This window comes from Littorina saxatilis, linkage group LG3 (genome assembly GCF_037325665.1).
Source record: "Littorina saxatilis isolate snail1 linkage group LG3, US_GU_Lsax_2.0, whole genome shotgun sequence".
Lineage (NCBI taxonomy): Eukaryota > Metazoa > Mollusca > Gastropoda > Littorinimorpha > Littorinidae > Littorina > Littorina saxatilis.
The window spans coordinates 44,111,942-44,135,958 of NC_090247.1; the positions used below are offsets into that span (position 1 = coordinate 44,111,942).

The window sequence follows — 24,017 nt, forward strand, 5'->3', positions numbered from 1 at the left end:
TGTGACGCATGCGCGATGTGCCTGCTTTGTTAACATCCGGGGGAAGACAAACGTGTGATAAACATGGCGAACTTGAGACAGACACCTTTGACTTGCAGTGGCCATACGCGACCTGTCGTCGATCTTGCTTTCAGCGAGATCACACCTTTCGGGTATTTTCTTATCAGCGCTTGCAAAGGTGATATTGCATTTGGTCTTCACATGTAAATGTGGTGTCAGTCTTGTTTTTGAGGCTTTATTGGGACCGTTGGAAATTCTCCCACTCCCTTTTTATATTTAGTCAAGTTTTGACTAAATATTTTAACATCGAGGGGGAATCGAAACGAGGGTCGTGGTGTATGTGCGTCTGTCTGTGTGTGTGTGTGTGTGTGTAGAGCGATTCAGACTAAACTACTGGACCGATCTTTATGAAATTTGACATGAGAGTTCCTGGGTATGAAATCCCCGAACGTTTTTTTCATTTTTTTGATAAATGTCTTTGATGACGTCATATCCGGCTTTTCGTGAAAGTTGAGGCGGCACTGTCACGCCCTCATTTTTCAACCAAATTGGTTGAAATTTTGGTCAAGTAATCTTCGACGAAGCCCGGACTTCGGTATTGCATTTCAGCTTGGTGGCTTAAAAATTAATTAATGACTTTGGTCATTAAAAATCTGAAAATTGTAAAAAAAAATAAAAATGTATAAAACGATCCAAATTTACGTTTATCTTATTTTCCATCATTTGCTGATTCCAAAAACATATAAATATGTTATATTTGGATTAAAAACAAGCTCTGAAAATTAAATATATAAAAATTATTATCAAAATTAAATTGTCCAAATCAATTTAAAAACACTTTCATCTTATTTCTTGTCGGTTCCTGATTCCAAAAACATATAGATATGATATGTTTGGATTAAAAACACGCTCAGAAAGTTAAAACAAAGAGAGGTACAGAAAAGCGTGCTATCCTTCTTAGCGCAACTACTACCCCGCTCTTCTTGTCAATTTCACTGCCTTTGCCATGAGCGGTGGACTGACGATGCTACGAGTATACGGTCTTGCTGAAAAATGGCATTGCGTTCAGTTTCATTCTGTGACTTCGACAGCTACTTACTTGACTAAATATTGTATTTTCGCCTTACGCGACTTGTTTTTCTTCTAAAAACAACACTTATCTACACATGTGTACAGGAGCTTACGCATTCAACAACAACTGTTTATTCAAGGCTCGACAAGTGATCTCTCTATGAGTGTGAGAGTCCTTGGACTTCATGAAAAGTCTCAGGGGAGCTCAGGTCCTATACCTAAACTGTGTTGTAACTTGTGGGGCCTACCATTTTTTAAATTTTTATCAAACATATTGACTCACGATTTGGATCAAAACAAAGTTAATTTCAAAATAGACAGTGCAGTGAGTGAGTTTTTATTGGGTCTAGTGTGAAATCTTCTAATACGACAAAAGGGGTGACCAGTATTTAGGGAGGGAGGGGAACGCCAAGGGAATTGTAATTTGTATCACTCACCTGAAAAGTGAAAGCTGTCTTGTGTAAAATAAAACCTGGAGTGAAATGTTTACGGTCTTATACATGTACTAGAAAATGAGTCTAATTGCTAGAATGATCGTTTACAGATGGAAAGCCTATGATACGCCAAGGAGACACAGGGGACTGGATTGGAACGTTCGAGGGTCATAAGGGAGCAGTATGGGGAGCAACTCTCAACAGTGATGCCACTCGGGCTGCAACTGGTGCTGCTGATTTCTCTGCGTATGTGTATGGCTTATTTTTAGTGTTTTAAAGTAAACTATTTACAGGGGAGTAATGGTATGGTAGATGACCATTACATTTACAATTCAAAAGAATACAACTTTATTGTCTGATTCAGTGATTGTGGGTAAGAACAGTTGTAATACTAATAGCTGAAACAGAGTTAGATGAAATGTGCCGTAATTCACGCAGGTTTGTCCTTTCCCTCACTGCTGCTGAAAGCACTGTGGGTATTTAGGTAAAGACAAGAGCTGACATTTTATAAACATTCAATATGTCACCACCTGTTGCTTTTTTTTCACTAATGAGAAAAAAATGTCAAGCACGATTTACCAATCTGAAGTGTCAAGTCATTTTAGTAGTGAAAAGTGAAAGACTGATTTCAGTTGACGAGTTAACACCAGTGAATGATTGGCTGCGTTTAATAGTCTAGATCAGAGATTGATAAGGATTTCTTGTGACTATCTTATGTGTCTTGTGTGTGTCTTGCAGGAAACTGTGGCATGCAGAGAAAGGTGTTGAGCTGCACACCTTTCCCCACAAGCATATTGTGAAAAGCGTGGCCTTCAATAAGGACGGCACTTTGTTGCTGACTGGGAGCAATGAGAAGCTCTTGAGAATCTTTGACCTTGGAAAGCCGGAGGCTGGTAAGATGGTGTCTTCTTTTCTAATCTGGGAAACAAAGGGAAGCAATCCTTTTAAATACAAGACAACACAACAATGGGTGAGAGTTGTAAGGAACCAGTCTTCTAGCACCTGAGAAAATAACTTAATAAAAAGCATTGAAATTAACAGATGACTTTCATCCTTAATGATTGGTAAAGTTTCATCTTATCGATATGTTGTTTTTCTCCCCAATCTCCTGTCTCCATCTTCTTTGAATTTATGTTATCCTCTGCCCATTGGCTTGTTTCTTAGCAAAAATAATATCAAACGTTACTGTCCAAGAATGATATGAGGCAATTAAATGGGAAAAGGGCTTATTAGTATAAATATTAGCTGATCATCTCTTCCCTACCTAACAAAAGTTGCACAAAAAGGGTAAATTTGCTGACTTGAAATAGAGTTATTGTGAAGATGTAACCAGCACAAGTGGTACATATATATAGAAGTACAAGATGTTGGCAAGCTTGCTGCCTTTTTCAGGGCCTCACATCCACGTCGGACATCGGACATATGAGGATATTTTTTTCAAATGTCCTATACATTTTTCATGCAGGAGGACAAATGTCCTATTGTTTTTGTCACAAAGTGGTCAATGTCCGATTATTCTATCATTTGATCCGGACATCGTCAGTACTTCTCAATTTACAGTAGTTTGAATGCTATTTTATCGATGTATTGCGAAGCGATGTGTATAGCAGACGAAATTAGACACTTTGTGCTTCTAGTACCAAAGAGTTTCCAAGGCTCGCAACTCGGAATGCTCGAAGCCAGTTGAGAGTTGCCTCCCTTCGTGCTTTCCCCGAAAATAACAAACATGCCGCCTAAACGAAATCTGATCCCAGAAAAGGGACAGAAGAAATTACACTTCAAGTCCCTTCCCTCATCATCTGTCAGTAGCACGGAAACTGAGCTTCCTCCAGCCCCAGAGCAGTTGGAGCCCGATCGCCCAGGTGAAAATGTCGATCGCGATAGTCAAACATCGGAGCAGAAGAAAAACACTACCCCCTCCCTCACCCCCACGCGTAACTTCGTCTCAAGCTGGGCGACATCATTCCCGTGGGTGTCGCATGACCCAGAGAGGAAACTTATGTTTTGCACCTCATGTCAGCACACAGGGAAGTCCAACACTTTTACCGTTGTCTGTTCGAACTTTCGCAAATCGGCCCAGTTACCGATCATCAAGAAACCAAAGACCATGCTGTTAGTGTGCAAGTGCCATCTCTCCAGAGAGACAAGGAGATAGTTGAAACCCGACAGCTGACAAAACAAGAAAAGGGGGCAGGTGTGGCAGTCAAAGCTGCTCACTTTTTGCCAAAAAAAGTATTTTTGTTCTTTTACCCTCGTGCCAAGAAACTAGTCAAGTTTAATTATATTTACGTTTTGTTACGGGAAAAAAATGTCCTATTGATTTGTTTTTGTTCAGGACAAATGTCCTATCACTTTTACATTGGCCAGGACATTTGTCCTATGCTACCTCTCATGGATGTGAGGCCCTGCTTTTTAGTATTTACGGCTTCAGACTGGCTGGCTTTAGTCGGCAAGGAAAGGCTTCAGACTGGCTGGCTTTAGTCGGCAAGGAAAGGCTTCAGACTGGCTGACTTTATTTGGCAAGGAAAGGCTTCAGACTGACAGTGACGAAAGTGTCAGTTTGACAGACAAAAGCCAGTATGTCAACACTATTGCAGACTGTTATGTAAGCTGCCCCATGGTTAGGCAGTTGTCATCATGTTCTCATATTCACTCAGTCAGCATGGTTTATGGTTGTGAGTGCTGTAATGGCATTAGCTGTTGATTCGAAAACCGTTGATACTGTTTTTGAACTGATTCATGTATTTGCAGAACCTAAATCTTTCGCTGGGCACACGTCCAACATCAAGGGAGCTTTGTTCTCTTTTGACGGCAAGCAGGTTTTCAGTGCTTCAGATGATAAAACTGTGAGGTGAGCACTGTGGGCATCAATGTGTTGTACAATGTCAATATTGTTAATGTTATTTTTTTTTCAACAATCTTCTGTCATACATGGCAGGTTGCTTCTTTAATGAAAAAGATATTGTCAACTAGATGTATTACACTTGTCTGACTCTAAATATTTCTTGCTGGCATCTTCGTTCAGACCACTGCATTCCTCAAACAAGAGGCGAAGCCATCAAGGCTCACGTAAGAAATCGACAAACAGTAACACAAACTCAATCACTCCGTCACACATACACACGCACGCACGCACGCACGCACGCACGCACGCACGCACACACACACACACACACACACACACACACACACACATCCACACACACACACACACACACACACACATACACACACACACACACACACACACAGAGCATAGGTGAAACTGTGCAAGAAAGCGAGACACTAGATCTGTCTGTCTGCATGTAGCCTACTTACAGGGACACGACTGCCAACTAGTCTCGGCCCGCTCAAAATAATAATGACCGAGACTTTCAGTACTTCCTTCGCGTGACGTCTAACCCTCTTACGTCATAATGTGACGTCAATGTAATGTGACGTCTTCAAATGTTAGAGTTTCTACCACAGACATACACACGCACGCACATACGCACGCACGCACAGACAGACAAAGTTACGATCGCATAGGCTACACTTACGTGAGCCAATAAGTGTCTTCATCTCAATCAGGTCACAATGTCCATGCACATCAGTGAGTGAACCTGTACATTACGCTATTACCTGTGTAAACCAGTATTAAATTACATATCTTATCCCAATTGACATATAGCAATTTACTTCAGTTTAGTGCTAGAACGCGGAAAACTACGCTCCACCCTGGTAGGGGGGGGAAGTAACCCTAAAAATAGAACAGCCTTGACGGTCACATGACAACGCCAGGTCAAGGTTACCTCCCAACATGCATTGCGCATGCGTGTTCTCGCCGCCATCTTATTCATTCCACTCTTCAGCGTTAGCGTCTAAGGACGTGTTTTGGATTACGCTCGGGCTATTTTGTTAGCCCACTGCTTCTTTGGCAGTCTACACCCTGGTTACGTCTGTATCTTAGCTTTCTAGCTGAGATTGGGTGAGATTTTTCTTTTTTTTCCGTCGTATTTGCTTTCGTTTGCCACGAGTTAGTCTTTGTTTACTTTCGTCTGCAAGACTAACGCCAGTATGGCGGACAGTGGGAAGAAGAAACCCAGCTCTAGACAGGTAGCCAATACAGAGTCTCCGTCTAAGAAAGCGGCTAAGAAGCCCAAGGGTTCTAAACCTACAGTTACTGTGTTCGAGCCAGTTTCTCAGAATACTTTCACGGTAGAAATTGACAATCCTAAGAGTCCGGTAATGCCGGCGCTGAAGCAAGAATGCAAGTCAGCGCCGGTTAAGGCTAGCATAGCATCGGAGAAGGAAGATTTGTCAGCAATGTTTGCAACGTTTAGCGATCAAATGAGGTGCATGTTTTCGTCATAATTGCGCTCGGCGAGCGAACATTTGCTCTCCCTTCAGGCAGGAACGGTAGACGATCGCTCTTGGTCGAGGGTTATGGCAGCGCCGTCAGCCACTGTTACGTCGGCCGACGTTCACGCTGAACAACACTCCGGTGAAGACGGAAAGAGTTTCCCTCACCATGCCTCCACTTCCGGATTCAGCAGCTCCATTAAAGGTACTGTGACTGTCCCACAGGGAGATACGCACGGGCGTTCCCTACTTCCGCCCGGCGCCGGGCAGGAAGCCGTGATAAGACAGGAGGCTTGCTCGCATCACGACCTGCAGGGGCCTGTACTTAGATCGGAGGACACGCAAGTACCAGTTTGCTATACGGACGCAACATTGGTACAGCGGTCCAAACTTCCGCCACGGGTGCGCGAAGTTGTTAAGAGACAGGAGGCTTGCTCGCATCACGACCCGCAGGGGCCTGTACTCTTAACGGAAGACACGCGAATGCCGGTTTGCTCTAAAGCATCCCTGGCACAGCGTTATTCCCTTCCGCCCAGGGGGCAGGAAGTCGTAAGGCAGGAGACTTGCTCGCATCACGACTTGCAGGGGCCTATACTTACAACAGGAGACACGCAAGTGCCGGTTTGCTCGACGAAAGCATCCCTAGCACAGCTCTCCACACTTCCTCCCAGGGGGCAGGAAGTTCTCTCCAGAGAGGATACGAGTAGAGGACATGCCTCACGCGGTACCTCCCTTCCGGATGACACTGCCTATGACTATGACGGTCAATATGGCGGTGAATTTCCGGTAGGCACTTCTGTGCCGGAAGGAAAATCGGAATACGGGGCTTCCCTTTCTGATGAAGATCCCAATTTCCGGCTACCAGACAAGCTTCCCCATGCAGTAGCTTTGGCAGCACAGGTAGCTTCAAGATACTTTGAGGAAGGAGTGGTGTCAGCAACAAGCTTGTCTGCACCACCACCTTCTGCTGTCAGAGATTTTGCTCAACACAGGGAGAAAAACAAACTTTTAAGTTTCGTGAATCTCCCTCAGTGGCGTATGAGATGTCCAAGATTCTGGCTAAGAATTCCCGGTCGGAATATGTGCCTTTGGACACAGTGCCTCTGCTATCAGCGCACAGTCCGGCACCAGAGTTAGCACAGCCGTGGGTAGCCTCCGCACAGCCAACACCTTATGTCGGGCAAGCTGCTGCCCGGAAGTTCTTTTTGAACTCTGCGCCACGCAATCTCTTAGACACTTTTTCTCTACCACGAGCGCCACTTCCGGTGACACCGGAGTTAGCGACACTCAGGGAGGATGGCTACAGTAAGGACAGAGCTGTTCCTTATACAGAGTCCGCTCTCGTAGCATTGGAAGAAACAGGGAGATACAATCTAGAGTTAGCTTCTCTTTTGGAAACGCTACTCAGGTCCCTCTCCCGTTCTATCGCTACGTCCTTGGAACCCTTTTAGTTTCGACAGGACGCAAGCGAAAAGGATGTGACGATGCTGCTCGCTACTTTGGCCAAAGTTTCGGCAGAACAAATGCGTCTTTCTGCGCATCTTTATGCACACGCGGTGCACATGCGCAGGTCAGCGTTTCTCTCGAGTTCCAGGATCCAAGACAAAGCCACGCTTGAGGCTCTCAAGTTATCCCCGTTCACGGAGGGTGCCTTGTTGGGACAGCCGTCGCTCGACGCGCTTCACAAACAAACCCGGGACGATCGGGATTTAGCTATAGCCAAGATAGCGCAACACGGCTTTCCTAAGCCTCAGAGCAAGAGCTACGGACCGCCTAAACCTTCCGCCTCTTCGGCGAATAGGGACAGGTCAGCACAAGCCAGCTCTTCTTCACGAGGACGGGGAAGAGGCGCGCCTTACCCTAAGAAGAAGCCGTCTTTCGGCAATTCAAGGGGGTCGGGACACGAAGCACACCCCCAATGATGCGACCCCGAACCACTAGCCCATGCAACCACCACGCCTTTGGTGGCAGGCGGCCTGTCACGGTCCCTTACTCTTTGGTCACTAAAGGTAAACAGTCAGTGGATAGTGGGTATAGTGCGTTTGGGGTTCAGACTACTCTGGAAGGAGGGGAAGGCTCCCTTAACCAGAGTTCCACCGTTGTTCAAGTTTCCTGTCATACTGGAAGCAAAAATGGCGATACAAACAGAAGTCTAGTCTCCTCTGAACAGATTTCTGAGACAAATCTAGTTCACAATGGAGACACCAGCGTCAGTCAGAGACGCACTCAGGCCGGGACCATGGATCTCACAGGGAGTTCTCATCACTCCCCCTCCCACACAGGAGGATTTGTTCACAGATGCTTCCCTGTCAGGCTGGGGTGCTCATCTTTCTCACCACACAGCCTCAGGCACGTGGACAACAGGTCAAGCCCTCTCACACATCAATGTGCTCGAGTTGGAGGCTGTAGCCCACGGTCTCCAGAGCTTTCTATCGCTGGTGGCAGGCAAACATGTTCGTCTTCTTACAGACAATTCAACTGTTGCAGCCTACATAAACAAACAGGGCGGTTCCCGCTCTCTCATGCTTTCACTCAAAGCATGCCAAATTCTGAAGTGGTGTCACCAGCATCAGATCACGTTATCAGTAAAATATCTGCCGGGAAAACAATGTTTTGGCAGACTCGCTCAGTCGATCCTCGAAAGTACTCCACACGGAGTGGACAATCACCCACCACGCTCTCCAGCGGCTTTGGGTGCAGGTGGACAAACAGATAGTCGATCTTTTTGCAACCCGGTTCTCAAGGAGGCTACCAGTGTTCATATCACCGTTTCCGGGCCCGGAAGTCTGGGAAGTGAATGCACTGGAAGTCGACTAGACAGGACTCACAGCTTATGCTTTTCCACCATTCCAACTTCTCAGAAAAGTGCTGAGGAAAGCAGAGTTGGAACGACCATCCCTGATTCTAGTCGCTCCAATGTGGTCGAGTCAGCATTGGTTTCCGGATCTCCTATGCTTAGCAGAAGGTCCTCCCATTCCTCTAAACCTGGAAAAGGGAGAATTACTGCAACCACGCACCGGCATTCAGCACGAGAACCCACAGTCCCTGCTCCTTCACGCATGGAGACTGTAGAAGATCCCTGCGTCGGTCGGGCGCCTCGGACGGGACACTCGATTTGGTTGAAAAAGCGCACAGGACTTCTACGAGCTCAGTGTACGCTTCACATTGGACAGCTTGGGTTAAATGGTGCGCGGAGAATCAGGTCAGTTCTGTCTCCCCGCGTTCTATGCAGGTAGTTAATCACTTATCTTGGTTAGCAGCTCAGAGCAGCTCCCCCTCGTCTCTTCGAGTTAGACGTTCTGCTATTTCCGCTACGCTAGGGCAGTTGGGTTACAACATTAACCTCAGCGGTGTTATCGCTAGTGTCCTGAAAGGTGCGTCGATAGGTTTTGCTAGAATCAGAGCCCCAGTTCCTGCTTGGGATCTCTTCCTTATTCTAGAATTTTTAAGATCGCAAGATTTTGAACCGTTGCAATCAGCAAGCTTAGTCAATCTTACCCGTAAGACACTTTTGCTTGTTCTTTTGGCCACTGCAAGAAGAGGCAGTGAAATTCATGCCCTCTCAGGCTTATCTAGAGACATAGCTTTTGAAAAAGATGGCTCTATTTCTTTACGTTTTAGGCCGGATTTTCTAGCCAAAAACCAGAAGCCTGATCAAGTTTCCCCCATAATCAGAATTCTTCCTCTTAACAAAATTCTGGCGCCAGGAGACCCCGATTTGTCTAACTGCCCAGTTCGAGCTCTTAGCAGTTATCTGTCCCGCACGGCTCCTATCAGAGCTAAACAGCAGAAGCTTCTTTTCTTATCTCTGAACACTGCTAGAGACAAAGACATATCTAAGGTAACTCTTGCTAAATGGGTCTCTACGCTGATCAAACAAGCGTATGAGTGGTGGCACAAAAAGAAGGGGGGGGGGGGGGGGGCAGTCAGTTCTCCCTCTTAACGTCGGCAAGGACGCATGAGGCAAGATCCTGGGCATCCTCCTTAGCTGTGCTAAGGTCAGGTAGATTATCTGAAGTCCTCCATTCTGCCTACTGGAGATCGGATCGCGGAGGATGTTTTCATCAACTATTACCTGTGCGACATTTCCAGTGTGCGACAGGACGGTACCAAGGCGCTACCAGCAATGGTAGCAGCAGGGCAATTGTTGCCTAGCTCATAGGTGAGCACCCCACCACCTTAATTAGCAATCTGCTATATGTGAATTGGGATAAGATATGTAATTTAATCGAAAATTTTAAGAATAAATTTTCATTTGATTAATATACTTACCCAATTCAAATAGTAAAGTCCCTCCCGCCTACCCCGCTTTGGAGTCCCTAAAAATAAAAGGGCGCTTCGAGCGAATGAATAAGATGGCGGCGAGAACATGCATGCGCAACGCATGTTGGGAGGTAACCTTGACCTGGCGTTGTCATGTGACCGTCAAGGCTGTTCTATTTTTAGGGTTACTTCCCCCCCTACCAGGGTTCAGCGTTCTAGCACTAAACTGAAGTAAATTGCTATATGTGAATTGGGTAAGTATATTAACCCTTTCGCTGCCAATCAAAACTTGCGTATGTGCATTCCTGACTGCCAGGGAATATTGGAGTTCGGGGTGTAATCATTCACAAAAAATTCTAGCTCCAAACTGGCAGTAGGTAAGTAAAACCTATGTTATTTTTAAAGGAAATTGAACCAAGAATCTGTTTTTAGTGTCTAATCATGGAAATAATAATTAGTTTGGCTTATAATGATGTTTAAATATGAACTTTTGAAAAATCAGTCTGGCGCATCTTCCGGTGCCTGTGGATCAAACACAGGTGGCTGTTTTGCTTGCTCCAAGAAAGGATTATAATCACTGTCATCTACCTGTTTCCAACGAATCGTCCGAAAGATCTCCCCCTTCCCCTGTCAGTATCCATAATCATTTGCACCGCCTGTAGCGTCAGTCCGGCTTTGTTTTTCCCTACTAGGGCCCGGTCGACTGTCACCGTGAGCCATTTTGACGAGTCGAGATTTCTCTCCCCTACCCTGTCGCCAAGGCCGAAAATAGCCTTCAGACGCAAAACCGCATCACCATTTATGTTTATTCATGAGAATGAGGTATCCTTCCAAGCCATTGGCTGCTATTTGTGTGTCAGCAGTGACATAGCATTTCTGGAAAATTCCTGAACGGAGAAGACGGGTAAACCCGTCCTAAGGCGCTGCGGCTGCACAAGCGCATGACAGGTATACCCGTCATAAGGCAGTCAAGGGGTTAATGAAATGAAAATTTATTCTTAAAATTTTCGATTGGCATTAACCGGTAATTACTGGTATTTTACCGGTTGAAACGAGAAAATACCGGAATAAAATTGGCTGCCGGTATGACCTACCGGTTGACTTTTAGAACTATACCAGTACTCTGAGTTGGACTCTTACTGGTTCCAATGACCAGCCTACCGTTTTTTTCTGGACTGTTTGCATCATAAAAGTTTGCGTACCGGTTTCAAAAAATACTAGCGCCATCACTGGTAAACTGTAATAGCATGACATCTCAAAACTGTTTTTCTTTTTGACATCAGAGCTACTGGTGTAGAATGGATGGACATGGAGGAAAATCTGTATTGGTTTACTTGATGTCATATCTCCTGAACAAGTTACACTTATCTTACATGGAATTTTGCGTGTCTTTGTCATAAAGGGTGTGGGATGCTGACACATGTGAAGAGAAAAACAAGCTGACCTTCGAATCTGCCCCCACCAGCCTTACGCTCACTTCTAAAGGAGATATCATGATCATCACCTTTGGCCAGAACATTGCCTTCTACAAAGTGGATACGTGAGTTTTGCGGGTTTTGTTTCTGATTGGTAAGAAAAGCATCAAATGTTGAGATTTATACTTGAGACAAGTGTAGCTGGTGTCCATTGTTTAAAGAAGTCTTTTGTGCTAATAATTATGACATTTGTTGGAGAAATTTAGAAGTGGGGGAATATACTACTAGTACTAGCCTGAAAAGCATCTTTACCACAAAATTGAAGACATTTTTAATGGGTGCTAAACAGTAAATGAGTAATGGAAAACCGTTGTACCGTTACTAATAATATGGCGTGTGTACAAGTGTGTGTGGATTTTGACTATACGTTACAAGTCGGTAGTGACAATATGGGGATTGTGGTGTTTGGGTTAATTGATGATAACTTACCTGTATTTATGTGAAGAAGTGGTTCCAGGTTAGAGGAGATCAAGAAGTTTACGGCAGAGGCTCCCATCAACTCAGCCTCACTACATCCCTGTGAAAAATTCTTTGTTGCTGGAGGTGAAGACTTCAAAATGTACAAGTTTGACTACGAGACAGGAAAAGAAATTGGTGAGTTTAGACTGTCAAATGTATCCTTTCGCATAAGACCTCCGTTTGAGAAAGGGAATAGACTCAGCTATTTGATACAGGTATTGTGCGGGATGCAGGAATGAAATGTGATTAAAATGTTACTGTTGTGCCCAACCATGTTATTACTTCTTGCAATGGTCATTCCTCTCTTACCATTGCACCAGTTTGCACAATCTTCATTTATCTCATAATATCTGTCATCCTCATGTTTCTAAGCTGTCACCTGACCCCAAACTTTGCTAAGCTGTATCGCTGAAGACAGCACTAGGTGTGGGTTAACCCATTCGCTGAAGACAGCACTAGCTGTGGGTTAACCCATTCGCTGAAGACAGCAATAGCTGTGGGTTAACCCATTCGCTGAAGACAGCACTAGCTGTGGGTTAACCCATTCGCTGAAGACAGCACTAGCTGTGGGTTAACCCATTCGCTGAAGACAGCAATAGCTGTGGGTTAACCCATTTCCTCCCACTCCCAGCCCTACAGTGTCTTTGAATAGATTTCAGCCTGGTATAAACGCTGAGACTTTAAACTGTGTTTTACAGTTGAACGTTGCCATACAATGAAGAATCTTGTTCAGTCGAATTTGAAATTCCTTGACTAAATTTTCCTTATGTTTTGTGCTGTTTGCAGAGTCATTCAAGGGTCACTTTGGGCCAGTGCACTGTGTGCGATTTTCGCCTGACGGAGAGCTGTACGCCAGTGGCAGTGAAGATGGTACACTACGACTGTGGCAGACTACCATCGGCAAAACCTACGGGCTGTGGAAATGCATCATACCTGATGATTCTGATATCCTGAACAGCAACGTGGAGGTCAAAAACAACGTTGAGGTCAAGGTCGAGTCCTAATCAACTGCGTCACAGTTCGGTATAGTAACTGTGGATTATGCCTTCAAAGCTGGTATGCGTTCGAATTCAGTCTTAATGGAGATGGCTGGCTGGCAACCAGGGTCTGATAGTGCAGTTATGGAACTCAGCATCATGTCAGGTTACACCGGGAGGAGACGAGAATCTTGGATAAAGCAGGTGCTGTCATATGGGCAACAGTTAGGCTGTTGAATATTGGTGTGTTGGGCTGTTAAAGATTGATGCTGTGTTGTCTCTGTGATCGGCAAACTATATGACAAAAGTCTATTTTTCTAACAGATGCTGCCTTCTTAAGTCATGTTTTTTTGTTTCATGTCTTCTTTGACATGCGAAAATGAAAGCAAGAAAATATCGGATAACAAATTTGCTGTTAGGAAGAGGGATAGCAAGTCAGATTATATTTTTGAGTTCACTACTAGTGCTATGTTAGTACTGCAGCATGCAGCACCTGTGTTTTTGTGAAAACTAGTCTTTGATGAGGAACGAAACAGTTATACCCTTAGTTTTCTTGGGCACTTGGGAGGGAAACTGAACATTTATTTGTCGTTTGTTCACTTTAAGTGGCTGCAGTAGAACAGTCTGTTAGCCATTGTCATGAAGAAAGTTATGAGGTATGAAACACGTTTTATCAGTTCATACCCCGCGTTTGGATTTTCGGAGTGTTACGCCTAAGATCAAAAGTAGTGGAAGACTGTATGGATGCCCATTCTTGAATTGTAAATATGTGACTGATGTTTTGAATATTTGTTGTTGTGTAGTATGTGTGTGTGTGTGTGTCAGGATATGGTGAAGGTGACTTATTTGTTACTGGTTTTTTTCTTTGGATTACTAGGAAACAATTTCCCCCTTGCGTATATATACAAAGTTATTTATTACACTCCTATATATTCAGGGGTGTTTAGGTTTCATTTTCAATAATTGTGAATGTGTTCAGTTATTCTTACTTTCTGCATAGTGGCTCATGTGCTTAATAAACTTCGGACTTTGTGATTTATATTGTTTACATAAGAAAAAGACTATTGAGAAAGATACTGCTGAACAAGTTAACTTGGCCATGGTGTACTTAGAATAAAAAAACCCACTGCAACTTACATTTAAGAATGACTTTTCCATCAGTGTTAACTTTAAATTACTGTGTTTGCATGCAAGCTCTGGCCTTTCAATAGCGTTGCAAGTGAGAACAGCTTAAGTTGACGAGACATATTTGTACATGCATGTAAAACATAACGTTCTAAAAATGTATCTGGAATAAAAATTAAAGAACCAGACTTTAGCAAAGGCCATACAAAGAATCTACATCAAGGATATTTAAAAGGTACGTATTCAGATTACATGTTAAATTGGTTTGTTACAGTTGTTAAGCATGGAGCACGAACCTAATCTTTCAGAGGTATTTAATTTCTGCGGTTCAGCTGTGTTTCTTGACTGTAATTAGAATTTATAGTACATAAGAATTATTATACCACTTAGAGAGCTTCCTGGTGTGATAATGATACTGAACTTTGTGTCCATTTGTTCCCCTTGGTTTACAGTTCTTGCCCTGTTGAAGTAATTTGTATGTATGTCTGGTAACATGCCAGTTTGAATGGTAAGGTTTGCTTGATGTTATACTTGTTACAGTAAAGTGAAGTAAATGAAGACTTTGACTTGATCTTGATGAAGACATGATCTGTCCCAAGAGAAAAAAACTCTCCCTCTCTCTCTGTTTCTCTCATATCTGCTTCATACTTTTGTTGATCAGCAACTATTGATGAACTTTAAGGCTTATGTGTTAAAAGATCAATTGGTTAGTCAGTCTCACTCTTTCTCTCTCTCTCTCTCCACTCTCTCTCTCCAAACCTGTTCACTTTTTGCCACATGCTTACAAACAAGTCTTTTCTTCATCAAAAAATAACACTTTAATGGTTAACACAACATCATACACTTTTAAAAGCAGAAATCACCCATGGTAAAATTAATATTGTGCAATTTGTCAGGTAAACATGGAATGAACAAGGTAGAACACAGTGTGTCTGACAACAGGGGAAAAGACAACTTAACATAACCTCATCAATATGCATATCACGTAATTAGAAACAAGTTTCCATGAGAACACTGTAGAATGAATAAAGTTCCCAAGGCAAGATGAAATCATTTGACATTTTGCTGTTATAACGGCCTACACTAGTTGCATCAAGTAATTAGAAGGCAGAATCAAAACTGGTGATCTCATGGAGACAACGAGACAAGTAAGCAGTGTAACATCCTTGAAAACATTTTGGGTAATACACAGGAATGATAAAAGATCATCTATTGTCAGGCTAATGAGACAATAATATCACCCCCCACCAAAAAACATTAAAAAAAATACATAGAAAACATTTTCCCACAGGTAACTTCTGATTTCTGGATACAGGGTACCCTAATGTTTAAATCACAGTTTACACATGTTCTGAGAAGTAACAGTAACATCTGCATCTACACTTTAAAAATAACAACCAAACTACAATCTCATTTCTGCTTGTATAATAACACGACGGAGTATGAAAATGTCAACTTTTGAAATCTAAGGAAGTTAGTAACTTTCTGTAAATAGAAACCACTGTAAACCATCAAAATCTGAAAGTCTGGAAACAATCAATGTACATGTACCATATTCAGTTGGATAAAATGATATGTTAGTTATAGCCAACACTTGTAATTGCACTTAAGATGGACAATAGAGGACATGTGGCATCACACAAACATTGCACATAATTAACAGGTGCAATGTAATGCATGCAGTTCAAACTGCATGAAAGGGGGTTAGTTAGTATTACTGATTATTATCTTATTGTGCAAAAACATGTACAAATATTTACAGCTGTTACAGAGAACTTTCCTTGAAATAAGAATTCTGAAAACAATCAACAACTAAAGAACCTATCAAAATAAGGTGCACTTAGCAAGCTAATTTCCTTGAAATCATGATCTATGAAAACATTTCAGGAAACCAAATGAACAAAGAACAGCTGAAAAAAAGATGGAGAGTCAAATGACATTTGAAGCAAAAACACCAGTGCACACAATCCTTGCCCTCTTTTCTATTTCTTGCTTATTGTGCAATACAATCAAAGTGCTACAAGTAAAAAGAAATAAAATAATCATGGTATGTGGCGCCTTTTAGCCATACTCAGGCCTCTTAAAAGGAAAGTGAAATCAAGATGAACAGAAAAAATATGTGTACGTATGTTACATTCAAGTACACCCGTTTATCAATGAAAACAAAACAAATCTGGAGTGTTGCAAAAAAAAGCTTATGAAAGTGCAAGAACGTACTTCAGAATTCTTCAAAATCCAAGAAAACCAAAAATGTTGAAACAACACTGGTTGTCAGAAAATAGCAGTGCAATGTACCTGTATGAAATAAAATGGACACAATTTACTGAAAGAATCTCATTTTAATCTATATCCAAACAAAACAGCCATGAAAATTCACAGAAATCAACATTATTTGTTCTTGCATTACTTTTAAATCATTTAAATCATTAGGAGTTTTACATATTCCTTGCAAAAAGTAATACATGTAAAAGCAATTTCATTATCACAGAATCACTCTTTTTCCATCCTGTTTTCTGGTAACTGGTTGAATGATGGTTGTAACCCCTGTCTCACATACCGTATCTTTGTGACTACAAAACACTTCATTACATGGGCAAACCCTAACTTATTCCTTTCAAATGAGAAAAATCGAAAGATTAAGTGCCCCTGATATATTTAGTGCAAGCAAAATGAAGAACATTCTAAAGTGTGAAGTTAAACAGAGAACAATGAATTGCAAAAATGTGGTCAGAGAGAGGCAGATGTATTGTCAAAAAGACAAAATTAAAAAGTCATACATACAGCGTAAAAACCTACTTGAAATAATTCAGTTATTTTGTTACAGAGTAAAGAGATGTGTATATGCACACATTAATTTCTTATGAGAAAAAAATATATATACAGCCCACAAAGCATTAATTTGATCAAAGAGCACTGCCACTGTGACTTAAGAATCCGAATGGCAGAGAAACAAGTCATGTTAACTCTAAGAAACTGAAATTTCAAAATCTTTGTGTGTGTGTGTGTGCAGAGCTGTCAATTGTCTTTAAATCGTTTTGTTTCAGCCACTCACACAGTGTTACATTAAAAAAGGACAGGGATAAAAATTGAAGAACAAACGTTGTGCTTTGTAGTCCCAAAATAAGGGTAAGCTGTTAACAGATTCAGTGAAAACAGGAAGGGAAGGGAAAATGAGAACACAAAGGGTTTAGTTGTTTTGGGAAGAAGAATCTTTGAAGTGGTGGTATACCATTCGAAAATAAAGATGACAAGAAATGAACACTTGCCAAAAGCCGTCAAACATTAAAGGCAAGGAGATATAGGCATGCTAAAAGCTGAAGTGTTTGTGACCGGTCTGTGCTGAACAGTAACATTGCACAGATTTACACCAAAAACGTATTATTTACATTTTTAAAATCTGAAACAAAAGAAATTTCTCCAAAAACCTACAACCTAAGTCTAACCGAAGCTGAACATGAAATCTTCAACAAACATGAAGTTAAAGTGTAAGCATCTTGTAATATGGGTGTAACACCCTGCAGGCATATTGCCCTGATTGTATGTCATCAAAACATGTAGGTTGCATACTGTCTGTCAGCATTGTATCAGGATCTTGCCAATACAATGAATGGTTGCTACAAATATTCTGCTACTATTGAATATAACACAATTATGTGCCCTCAATACTTGGCAAGATTGCATCATAAAAATGACTAACACATGGCTGCAGATGTACATGTACATGTATGTATATGTCTGTGTAGAAAGCAATCTTGGTAACCGTTTTTGTGTGTGTTATAAATACAACTGTCATATATATGTATGTATACAAATCTTTTATATATAATTGTTCATGCTTGTTTTCTTGAACCAATTAGAATCATTTATACTCTGTATGATTGTCACTTCTTAAATTTGAGTGCAATTCATGAATTTCAGTGATATGCCAATTAGAATTACCTCTGCAGGTGTAATACTGAAACAATTTGTATGCATAAACAGGGGTGGGACTCTCTTGTGATGAAAAAAGAGGAAATCCCTTTTTTCTAGGGGGGTTCGGGGGCATGCTCCCCCGAATTTTTTTTAAATGGTACATTAAACTCTGTGCAATCTGTTGCATTCTGAGACTAAAATTCAACTCGTATGGATCAGGTAAAAAAAGACATCCTCCTCCCCCTTCCCCCAAAAAAAAAAAAAAAAACCAAGTCGCGTAAGGCGAAATTACTAGATTTAGTCAAGCTGTCGAACTCACGGAATGAAACTGAACGCACTGTATTTTTTTCACCAAGACAGTACAGCTTCGTCAATCCCCGCGAGAAGGAAATCGCTCACCTCCCACGTGCAAAACGCAGTGATATGCACACGCCAGAATAGCGCGGTAGCGTATTGTGCGAAGCAGGAAAGCGCGCTTTTCTGTATTCGTGTTAACTTTCTGAGCTTGTTTTGAATACAACCTATCATATCTTTATGTTTTTGGAATCAGGAAACGATAAAGAATAAGATGAAATCATTTTTGGATCGATTTCTTAAATTTTAATACTAATTAATCTATTTTCGTTAATTGTGATCACATTTTAAGAGTAAACATGACATATGTATATATTTTTAGATTCAGAATGTCATGACGAATACGATGCAATCAATTTTAAATCTGTTTGCGAAAAATCGATTTTAATGACAACTTTAATGAGCAAACTCATTAATTAATTTGTAAGCCTCCAAGCTGAAATGCAATACCAAAGTCCGGGCGTCGTCGAAGATTACTTGACCAAAATTTCAATCAATTTGGTTTAAAAATGAGAGCGTGACAGTGCCGCCTCAACTTTCACGAAAAGCCAGACGTCATCAGACATTTATCAAAAAAATGAAAAAAAAACGTCTGGGGATATCATACCCAGGAACTCCCATGTAAAATTTCATGAAGATCGGTCTAGTAGTTTTCTCTAAATCGCTCTACACACACACACACACATACACCACACCCTCGTCTCGATTCCCCCCTCTACGTTAAAACATTTAGTCAAAACTTGACTAAATGTAAAAACAACACCCAACCAAACAAAAAAACACACTTTCACACAACAATGGTAACATTGTAATGGTGCATACTTACTAATAAACCATGTATCCATAATCCAATACTGTCAATAGTATGATCCAAGTGACGCCCCAATGCATTGAAGCTGAAAATGACTATTAGTTATCAGGAGTTTTTAGTCAGCACAATTTAACTCTCAAGCCTCCTGTGTTCTGTTCCATCTTAACTTCTCTCCATATCATTCAGTCACCAAGTTTTAGATACTGTGATGAAATGGGACGCGGAAAAATAGATTACTCCAACGGAATTCGTAAGTTGTGTCTGCGAAAATCCGCGGATTTGCGGAAAAGTCCCACCCCTGATAAAAGTCAAGAAAAGTCAGCTAACAGGAAGACTCAAATGTTCTGATCAAAATGAAGGATGTGAGATTTGTTTATTTGTTGCTTAACGTCCAGCCGACTACGCAGAGCCATATCAGGACGAGGAAGGGGGGGATGAAGGGGGCCACTTGTCAAGCGATTCCTGTTTACAAATGCACTAACCCATTACTTGTGTCCCAGCAGGCTTTAGTAAAACTAAATTAATACCTACTGGAAGATTACCAGTTTCCAGTATGTTAAAATAGGCTTAACCTATCTACTGCTGGACTTACATCAGAACACTAACAGATTAAACTATACATGAATCGCGAGACAAGCGGCAAGAGAAGAGATTTTTGGAAAAAATACAGGTGAATGAGCAAGAAGGCAGAAAAAAGAAAAGAATTCATGAAGAAAAAGAGAGCATGACAGGAAAGAGGAACCAAAAATCTACCTAACAGCAAACTAGAAAGCTCCTGCGGTTCCAAAAACAGGAGGGGCTTTTAATTTCATAACCGCAGTGCCCCACTGCGGGAAAGGATGTGAGAGAATGAAATGTTAGTAATAGTGACACCAATGGAAACGATCTAAGATAATTATAGCTTTTGATCATTGTAACATTGCAACTTATCAACAGTCATTCATATCATTTAATTTTATTTAGCTTCGTAGAAAAAAATCTAATTTATATATATTCATTGTATTAAAAAAATTTTGAAGATTATTAACCAAAAGCATTCCAGTATATTTGGAGAAAAAAACCTCAGTGACTTCTTCCCCTATACATGGACTACAGTATTTAGTTATTGATTTTTTCTTCATTAAAATCATTGTTTTCACTTGACAATAAAACAATATTTGTAAATGTTCAAATCAGACAACAACAAAGAATACACAATGACAGGACATGAACTTTTTTTCTGAAGGCTATTAGAATGGCTTGTGTCTAATTTCAACCACCAGCTAGCCAATCATAGAATTAAGATTGCTGTCAGGTTTGTTTTGTAACTTCAATCTTTTCAGTAACTCAAAGGCAAGTTGATTATACATGTAGTACAAATACTTCAGGCATTGTGTCATTTATATCTTCATGTAAATCTTCTGTCCACTTTTTCTGGAGTATAACCACATTCATCCAAGTCAGTATAGATTCTACTTGAATCATTCTTGGCTTATCACTATACAAAAATTAAAAAAATGTGTGTGAGAATTACCAGATTTAAATCAGGGGTGCTAAAAAACTAACTAAAAAAAACTCGGTTCACTTGCTAGCGATATCTAGCAATCTAGACCACAACTTGAAACATGTCGGCTACTTAATTAACAGTCAACATTTTGTCCAGATCCTGTATACTTTTTTTATGTATTGTTCTTTTGGGAAATACTTCCAGTTGTTTTTTGACTGCATTATTTTCGAACTTCAGCTTAGCTTCAGCTTCAGTTTCAGCTTCAGTTTGGCGCCAAGTGAAAGTGCCTGAGAAAGGGGAAAGTTCTGGCAGGCAAATGACCATTGCTGAGTCACTAGTCTGAGGGGTCAAAGAAACATTCTAGCTTTCAGCACTCCAGAATATTGCCTTCAGCTTGCACCCTCTGGCAAAATGAGCAAAGTTCTCTGACGGTATTTTTTGTACAGTCATCATTGAGCCAGTACGTGACCGAGATTGGTGGCGAAACCTGGCACCGCAAATGGGCTTCACTAGATGATAAAATCTACTAAATGTAAAACATTCCAAATTAGCAATACGTACAGACTACTGGGTTGAAATGTATCACATAATCTTCATCAGTGAACACAAAACATCAAAACAAAAAGCATCAAGATGAAGGCACACCAAGCCTGGTGAACGTTCACAACAGTGTTTCCATTCACACACGATTCACATTACAATCAACAACATGTGCACAGTGCCCACCATGGTGGCAAAACCACATCCACATATCTGACACATGATAAAGTCAACAAATAGGTCAAAATCAGAATTCTTGAACAAAGAAACTGCACAGTGAGAAAAGACATGTGTGGAACTGATTAGATGTTTTTGAGTAGGTTGCAGGTCATTGCTGAAAGTTGTTTTCTTTAACAATTAAAACTTCAATGATTTAGAAAAAGAAAAAGATAGAAAGAACGACATGACGTAACTTTCATAGCACATTAACACACTAAAACACACTGACACAAGAGGTAAGGCTCTTGCGTGAAAACGGCATTCCCATCAACCAATTTCATCATAAATGTAACTAACTGTTCAAAAAGGGGCACCGATTTGTCTATGTAGCAGACTATTGTCTGTTTTGCTGTAAATCGATGTGCAAGGAACTGTGGAATGTCCATATAGGTGCTGTACTAAATTTGTCTGCAGAAATGGATGTGTCATTTAGGATCATTTAGTGATTTACATGATGGTGTGGGATTACATGTACTAGGATGTTCTGAAATTGAACACCTTGTGCTAGAAAGGTCTTGTCCTTGTTCATTATCGTAGCAAATGGTGCACCTAAAGTTTGTAGTTTTTTTTACATATAATCAAATGTCAAAGTTCGCCACACACACACACACACACACACACACACACACAAACACACAAACACAGAAAGACAGAGTTGATTCATACATAGACTCACATAATTATGTGAGCTCAAGATTGGCTGAAGATGCATCTGTTTAGCTGCTAGATGTAGGACAGAGACAACATAACACTGCAGATCTACATGTGGTTTTTACCATAGCCTGGTGCTAAGCGATCGTACTGGCGGTACGGATCGTACTTGGCTTGGGATGGGCGGTCATACTGAGACATGTTCATATCCATGCCAGTGTGGTAGGAAGGAGGAGGACCAGTGCTGTAGGATGGAGGCTGCAATTGAAATGACTTCACATGAGCTACTCACAGGTACATATTCCTCGCTGGCAAGTGCAACTCATCATCTCCACCTGCAGCTGATAACCCCTTTTCCCCACCCAACCCACCCTCACACAAAAAAAACCCAACAACAACCTTTTATTTTGTAGCATGAATGTTCCTAAATAAATTGCCAAAAGTCTGAATTTTTGGATTCACAAAATGAAAAAATTGATACACAAAGGCACAAAGTACACTGACAAAATCTTGTGTCTGCGTCTGCAAACAGTGATGTTACAAGGTGGTCTGACTCAGAACTTTTTCTTGCTTGGCACAAGCACAAACACTCGACATAGATAATCACATGTCTGAATTTTGCATTACAAATCTGAGACTGGATGCACAAAAGGACAAACACAGCATCTTTTGTCTAACAAAGTCCACAAACAGAGATGTTACTAGATGATGATGATACAGTTAAGAATCCCGTATTTCTTGACACATGGTTAGAAAATTAGTCCACACAGATGCTAACCGACAACACGCTCTAGATTCTAAGCCCAGGCCCCCTATTTAGCCAAGCAGCCGTTTGAGTCACATATAGGAAGCTGGTGAGACGCATCTATAAATACTGTTTTCAGTTTTTAAGTGTGTGCACAAACGAACCACGCAGACAAACAGGTTAACACCAAACAAGAGGAAAGTGGCAAGTGTCCGCAGCCGTGCAGGTGATGACATCGCAATGTTGATGGCAAGTTTCTAGCTGTAAACAGTCTTCGCACAAGGCCCGGAGACCACAGAAGGTTAATCACAAGAGGAGGAGGGAGATAAGTTTCCGCTAGACTGTTTACGCCTGTGAGTTTTCTATGGTTAGCTCTTTCGCACTCCAGTGTTATTGGTGTAGCTCATTTCCACTCCAGTTGTGTATGGGTAGACAGATGACTGAAAATAGAATGCAATGCAGACAGACGTACAGCTGATCAGAACAAAAAGTCTCACAAATGAGCAATTCAATTAAAGAAATTCAGTTAGAGCTTTATCTACTGTCAACTGGAAGAAACCATTGCAACAAAAGAGTAGCAGTATTTCAAGAAAAGAGCAAAAGCAGTTGAAACACCAAAGGAGAAATCCTGAAGGTCGTAATAATGTATATCAGAACTTAAAGTTGTAAGTGAACAGTTAATCAGCAAGCTTGTGCAAAATCAAAATGATTGAAACATGCAAAACTGAACTGGAAGCAGAAAATGTAAATGAGAAAACAAAAACGCTGTCCACAATCAGGCTGAGAAGATAAGCATGCAAAAGGACGGACACCTGCTCAGAAGAATCAAAACAGACCAAACCAAAAACAAGAAAAAAGCTCGCAATGGAGAATACTCTACAAACCAATAATATGAAAGGACGTAACTGAAGGTTAATATCTCACTGATACTATGCTTCACAGCCTCAAAAATGGCTTTTGAATGTTATGATACAAACGCAAATGAAAAGAACAAGAAGAGCAAATGCTCATACTGTACGACTTGCCTTCATCATACAGAATGTGAATCAGTCATGCATACACACACACACACACACACACACACACACACACACACACACACACACACACACACACACACACACATAAACACACATTAACAAATCTCCATAGCC

General features: G+C 41.3%; 2 protein-coding genes across 2 annotated transcripts in view; one reads left to right on the forward strand and one right to left on the reverse strand.

Annotated features, from left to right (window-relative positions):
• The first annotated feature begins 20 nt into the window (after nt 1-20).
• LOC138962458 (serine-threonine kinase receptor-associated protein-like) lies at nt 21-14,703 on the forward strand. Its single transcript, XM_070334286.1, has 7 exons — nt 21-178; nt 1,616-1,751; nt 2,244-2,398; nt 4,257-4,356; nt 11,512-11,649; nt 12,042-12,178; nt 12,830-14,703. Exons 1-7 carry the CDS (start codon nt 64-66, stop codon nt 13,045-13,047), a joined length of 999 nt encoding a protein of 332 aa, XP_070190387.1. The 5' UTR covers nt 21-63; the 3' UTR covers nt 13,048-14,703.
• Nucleotides 14,704-14,939: 236 nt separating this feature from the next.
• Nucleotides 14,940-24,017, reverse strand: part of LOC138961206 (disintegrin and metalloproteinase domain-containing protein 10-like) — a gene marked incomplete in the record, with an annotated part of 136,745 nt that continues 127,667 nt past the window's right edge. Inside the window, 1 exon segment of the mRNA XM_070332807.1 lies at nt 14,940-22,376. Coding sequence (XP_070188908.1) covers nt 22,227-22,376 — 150 coding nt within the window.